Genomic DNA, 6,000 nt, shown 5'->3' with positions numbered 1-6,000 from the left:
CCGCACTCCATTGCCCAAGGAAGGGTGGGCTCAGAGAGAGTTCTGGCTCCAACCAGCCCAGGATGCTACTTGGTAGTAGGTCAAGTAGAAGGATGGTGGAACTAAGAAGGGCTTGGAGAGATTGCTCTTTTCCAACTCCCCAGGACCTTGTCCTCAGCTTGAGAGTCGACTCCGTCATTAAATTCCATGCCAGCAGCTTTCACTGCTCCAATGGTCGTCAGAGGCCTGTGTTGGGCCGTCCCGCGGCCCTGTCCTTTTTCACCTCGTAGGGAAACACAGCACCAAAGACATCTTCATGATAGCGCTTCTGGCTCTTGAAGAGAAACAGGGGCCACGAGGTCAGCCCTGCTGGCTCAGCCTCCCTGCCCTACTCACCAAGCCCTGGCTCCTCTATGACACGCAACAGGCCAGCAGGAGCCCTTTGGTGTGGAGAGTGCACTTGGATCTGGTTTATGCCCCCAGCCCCATTAGCGCCTGCTCTGGTGTGAATCCTCTCAACATCTCCTGAAGCTCTGCAGGTGGATGGCATTCCTACTTCCTGCCTAGTGTTCGTCTCACTAGATGCCCCAGAAAGTGGCATAAGTCTGAGATAAGTCTGGGTGGGAATTACTGTGCACTTTCTCTCCCCTCCTCCACCCCAGTCTTAAACTGTCATGATACATCTGATGGTACAGTGTGTTTGCCTTTGTTTAACTGAGCACGTTCTAAACTATCTGACCCTGGAATTTACCAACTCTGAACACATTTTGGGAGACATTTGTGAGGTCTTGCTGTTCTTCACACACATATGCTAACACCACCCCAGGGCCTTCGTGCATGCTGTTCCCTAAAGAGCAGCCTAGAATGCCATCTCCCTCATTACCCACAAGGCTTCTTCCTCACCTGCTTCAGGTATTTTCTCAACTGTCAACTTCCAGTGACATCTTATTTAAAACAATAGGCCCCTAACTCTCCCTCAGCAGCCTCCCTGATGCAGTATCCATTGTACATGTTCTGTTGTATCAATCCTTCTAGAATGTTCCATCCAGGCAAGGATTTGCTTGTTCTATTTACTGCTCTATCCCTGTCACATAGTAGGTGCTCAAACATGATGAACATAAGAACGTGTCTTAGGAAGAGTATGGAAGTGGTGAGCACAGGCTTTGGGGCCACAGACAGAGTGCTAGGCTTTCAGCTTCACTGTTGTGGACCCCCGGGGGGCTCCCTCCCTCTGTAAAATGGGGGTGTAAATGTGCCTCCCTTGTGAAGCCCTTAGAAGGAAATGCCTCATGGGTGCCGTAGTCCGGCTGGGTTAAATAACTGAGAGGTGACAAGCAACTTAAAGGTTGAATCGGGAACTACTTTATTGCGAGTGAACTCAGCAGGAACTGAACGAGAACTCAAAGTAGCAGGTACCCGAGATAGCAGGAGCCCTTCTCTGCCGGACAGCAGAGGTATATATACTTAACTAATTACACACAGCTTAACTCAATTATCATAAACTAGATACAGCAGTCAACCAATAAGGAATCCTCATCATCTTAATGGCTCACTGGCGTTGCTTCACAGACCACTCCTCCTGGCAAAGTGCCAGGCACCATCTGGACTTGATTACAGACCTCAACACATGGGAATCCTCCATAAGCACCTGGCCCCAGGTGGGCCCCTGATGAACACTGTGGCTGTTACCATCATGAAGCGAGTGTCCTTCCCACTGGGGGCTGAGGACAAGCAGACAGCATCCTGGGTGTAAATAACAGGTGCTTCCTGCATAGGAGGCTGCCAAAGGGGACAAGTTTCCTACCCGGTGTTTGTTACTCTGCTCTGGCTACACAGCTGCTCTCTGAAAGGGGCCTGGAGAGAGGCCAGAGAGGTCCTCCTGCTCCCATTCCAAACATGGAAAGACAGAACATGTGGACCTGCCTTCTTAAAGCTGACAGGCAACCACACCAGGGGGTAGAGTTAGGCTTTCCAATAGCCCATCTGGATTGCTCTAAGGTTCCTTCGGGGCCCAGGAGTGTCCTGGGATTTTTCTGATCCTGTCGCCCTGGTCCTAGCTCCTGCAGCCTGGACCTTTGACTATACCCCCGAACCCACACATCAACTCCCCGTACCTTGAGCTGGAAGAAAAAATCCTCAACCTGCTCTTCACTCAAGCTCAGCTTGGTGGCCACCAGCTGCTTCAGGGTGTGGGCCACATCTTGGGCCATACGCACATCCCCACAGACATAGAGGTGGCCCGGGGACTCATGCAACACGCGGAGGACCTCGCCAGCCAGCTGCTGCCGCAGAATGTCTTGAACATAGACCTGAAATCAGAGGATACGGTGGGTCTGGTCCCTAGCCCCTGGGAGAGAGGCTGGAGGTCAAGCCTGCTGTCCTCCGTTAGGGGAGATAGGGATGTCAGGGGAGTAAGCACCCTCCCAGGCAGGACCGTGGCTCAGTATGAGAAGGTACACTGACACCTAGCCCAGGCCAGGGGGCCGCCCGGATTTTCTCCAAATTCATCACACCTCAAAGAGGCATCAATCAAGTCAACCCCCTGCTCAGGGCTCTGAGGCCTGCCTGCCTACACCCTAGAAAGGGCAGCCTCCCAATGCCCAGGTTCATTGATTCAAAGCTGGGGTGCAGGTTTCCAGGCTTCCCAGTCACACAGAGGGTTCAGAGACAATCGGGATTCTGTTGTTGTTCCACACCAGATGTCCAGTGGGCCCAGAAAGGGGCTCAAGAGGAGTCTTCAGGAATAAGTTCATAACTGCTGAGCCAAAAGTTTGTCCAAACTCCCCAGGTTCCTGGGGCCCAGTGCAGTAGCTGCTGTCTAACCTTGTCAGCTGGAGTGTAAACCAGCCGGACCACCTCTCCCTGGGCAGCCATGTGTCCCAGGGGGCTGCTGGGGGTCTTCAGCAGGCTGGGCTCTGGGGATTAACCCATAGTGTCACCCTGAGTTGATCCTAAACCTCTCTGGGCTTGTCTCTTCTCCTGGACTACAGGGCACAGTGCTCTCCACCGTGTCACCCTGATGAGTGTGTATGTCTCCACTTTCCAGCTGAGGAGATGGAGGCTCAAGGGGGCCAGGGGTGTTTGCCTGGTGTCCGCTCACCGCCGCACTCACCTTGGGCTTGCCGGGCAGCCGAGAATAGGCTGTGTGCACTTCATGCAGCACCCCCTTCCGGGCCATCTCCAGCATCTCCTCCCGATACAGGTGGTCCTCCTCTGGGTGGCGGCACCCGAATACCAGAGTCATGTGGCCTCTTTGGAGCCCTGTAAGACCCAGCAGGCTGCAGTTACCAACACGGCCACCAGAGGGCAGATCACAGCTCAAAGTGACCAACTAGAAATCTCTTCAAGCGTCCTGTCGGGTATAATCTCCATTTTACAGATGAGGAAACCAGGAATCAGAGGCCCAGGCCATAACTGGGCACACAACTGAAGTGCAGGCACAGGAGTCCGTCCAGCTCACCACAGGTCAAAAGTGGGGATTTCCCCCATTATTCCCAGAGAAATAATGCACAGGCCAAGGCAAAGTCTGGAGGAAGGTCTTCCTCTGGACAGGGTCCAGGAAACATCTGTGGGGTGGAGGCAGAGTTCTTCTAGGCAGGTGGTGACCATCTGATGCTGTGCCCCACCCAGGTACCTTCAAGCTCTACCTGTTTAGGATCCTATTTTATTTATTTGTTTTTCAGTACTGGGGATTGAACCCTGGGGCGCTTTACCACTGAGTATATCCCCAGTCCTTTTTATTTTTTATTTTCAGACAGAATCTTGCTAAGTTGCAGAGGCTGGCCTCAAACTTGTAATCCTCTTGCCTGAGTCTCCCAAGTAGCTTGAATTACAGGTGTGAGCTACTGTGCCCGGCTATTTTATTTAAAAAAAAAATTTTTTTTTCAGTACGAGGTATGCAAATCAGAAGATAATGAAGGGCTGGGTGCAGTGTATGCACCTGTAATACCAGTGGCTCGGGAGCCTGAGGCAGGAGGATCACAAATTCAAAGCCAACCTAAGCAACGTCAAGGCGCTAAGCAACTCAGTGAGACCCTGTCTCTAAATAAAATACAAAATAGGGCTGGGGATGTGGCTCAGTAGTGGAGTACCCCTGAATTCAATACCCAGTGCCAAAAGAGAGAGAGAGAAAAAAAGATAATGATGGCAGTTTTCAAGATCACACATTCATCTGGGTGCAGTAATGCACTATCATCCCAGTGGCTTGGGAGGCTTAGGCTTAGGCAGGAGGATCACAAGTTCAAAGCCAGCCTCAGCAACTTAGTGAAACCCTGTCTCAAAATAAAATGTAAAAAGGGCTGGGGATATGGCTCAGTGGTTAAGTGCCACTGGATTCAGTCTCTGGTACCACCCCCCCCAAAAAAATCACACATTCAATACCAATCCTAAGCCAATACATTGTTCTTTTTTTGTGTTGTGTGTGTTTTTTCTTTTAAAATATACATGATTATCGTCCAATTCATGGAGCACGGTGTGAAACTCTGACACTTGCATACAGTGAATAATGATCAAATCGGGATCATGAGCATTGGCTAGGCCTCACCGTGGGCTGTACCTTTGTGCTCTGAGTCATGGAGCCGCTGCTGCCAGAAACTGCGGAAGGGCGCGATGCCTGTGCCGGGCCCAATGAGGATGCAGGGATGGGAGGGGTCCTCGGGCAGCTGGAAACTGCTGGCACTGAAGGGAGACAGAAGAAGAGAGGCCACATCCTCAGACATCCTGGGCTGGTGCAGGTGCAGGACAGGGGCTGGGATGCTGGGCGTGTGGCCAGGAGGTGGTGTTGGGGATGGAGGAGAACGAGCTCCAGGTCAACTTCCTGCCAGCCACCTCCCTTGTCCTGTCCAGGCACATCATCTCCCCACCCAGGAGCCTTCTGAAAAGACCTGACCCCACTGTACTCTGGGCACCTGCTAGAGACTCAGCCAAGGGATAAAATGGGGAGGCCAAGTGTGGCCTCAGTACTGGACCAAGTGGCCCAGAGGGGCACCTAACCCCCAATCTCTCTCTCTCATCCCAGGACACCCAGAGGTCAGTGGTCCCACAGGGATGGGAGGGTGTTTACCTTCGCACAAAGCAGGGCACTGGGTCCTGGGGCATCAGGCTGCTGAGCCACGTGCTGCAGACGCCGTGGTGCAGTGGACCCTGGCCACCTGCAATGACAGAACAGACCTGACCAACGTTCCCCCTCCAGCCCGCAGGCGACCCTGTCAGCTGCTCCTCCCACACTGACGCACCCCCTTGGGCTGGCCTGCCCACTCAGACGCTCTAAGGGCTGAATGAGGGGCTGTGTGTCTCTGGTTCTGGGGTCCACCCTCTACACATCCAGAGCTGGGAAAGGATGCCAAGGACTTGGCAGGCAAGGTGCCCCTTTTACCTCTCAGAAACCGAGTCTCAGAGAGGGAAAGTGGCTTGACAGGTTGCTCAGGTGGTGGATGGCTCTGGGTCCCTGATTCTTACAAGAGTTTCTCCAGGGATGACTCCCCCCCAGTCCCCAATCAGCTTGGAGATGGCCACTGCTGGGTGTGTCCTCATGAGGGTAGCCCTTGCAGGTATAGCCTGGGTGGGGGATGCCTCCCGCTCACCCCGTCTGATCTGATGTCACTCTCTTTCCTCGTAGTCCCTCCTGGCCTTCAGGCCCTAGGACTAAGACCTGGTCCATGGGGAGCTCGCTGGTGGACTGACACAGCCTCTGTGAGCTCTTAGAAGCTGTGTGACTATTCTTCACAGAGGATGGGGGGCTCCCAGTGTGGCCGGATCCCAGCTTGCCACCACAGATAATGCTGAATGACAGGGGCCAGGGAAGGGGACCAAGTGTGTCCAGGGAAAGAGCCAAGACCACACAAGGGATTGGCCTCTCCATGAGCTCCATCATGGTCCTCTACACGTTCCTTCTTGGCTACTTAATTATTTCCATGCCTGTCTCTTCTTTGTCTCTCTAGATACTCCATGAGCACAGGAGCTATGCCTGCTGCGTTTCCACACCCATCATGGTGCCCAGCAGAGAAGTGTGACATAAGCCAT

At 53.2% G+C, this 6,000-nt stretch overlaps 1 protein-coding gene across 3 annotated transcripts in view; it reads right to left on the bottom strand.

Annotated features, from left to right (window-relative positions):
- The window catches only part of Nos2 (nitric oxide synthase 2), a 37,116-nt gene that overhangs the window by 298 nt on the left and 30,818 nt on the right, over positions 1 to 6,000 (bottom strand). For 2 of the 3 annotated variants that reach the window (XM_048794391.1, XM_048794383.1), the window contains 5 exons: positions 5,042 to 5,129; positions 4,523 to 4,656; positions 3,092 to 3,240; positions 2,094 to 2,288; positions 1 to 313 (listed from right to left, as the gene is read on the bottom strand). The exon at positions 1 to 313 is cut by the window's left edge and continues 298 nt beyond it. In XM_048794391.1, the coding sequence (XP_048650348.1) occupies positions 218 to 313; positions 2,094 to 2,288; positions 3,092 to 3,240; positions 4,523 to 4,656; positions 5,042 to 5,129 (662 nt within the window). In that variant the 3' untranslated portion in view covers positions 1 to 217. The remainder of the gene's footprint in view (positions 314 to 2,093; positions 2,289 to 3,091; positions 3,241 to 4,522; positions 4,657 to 5,041; positions 5,130 to 6,000) is intronic. The other variant, XM_015501143.2, reaches the window with a different exon arrangement.

This window comes from Marmota marmota, unplaced genomic scaffold (genome assembly GCF_001458135.2).
Source record: "Marmota marmota marmota unplaced genomic scaffold, marMar, whole genome shotgun sequence".
NCBI classification, from domain to species: domain Eukaryota; kingdom Metazoa; phylum Chordata; class Mammalia; order Rodentia; family Sciuridae; genus Marmota; species Marmota marmota.
This window is presented reverse-complemented; position numbering and strand designations above follow the sequence as displayed.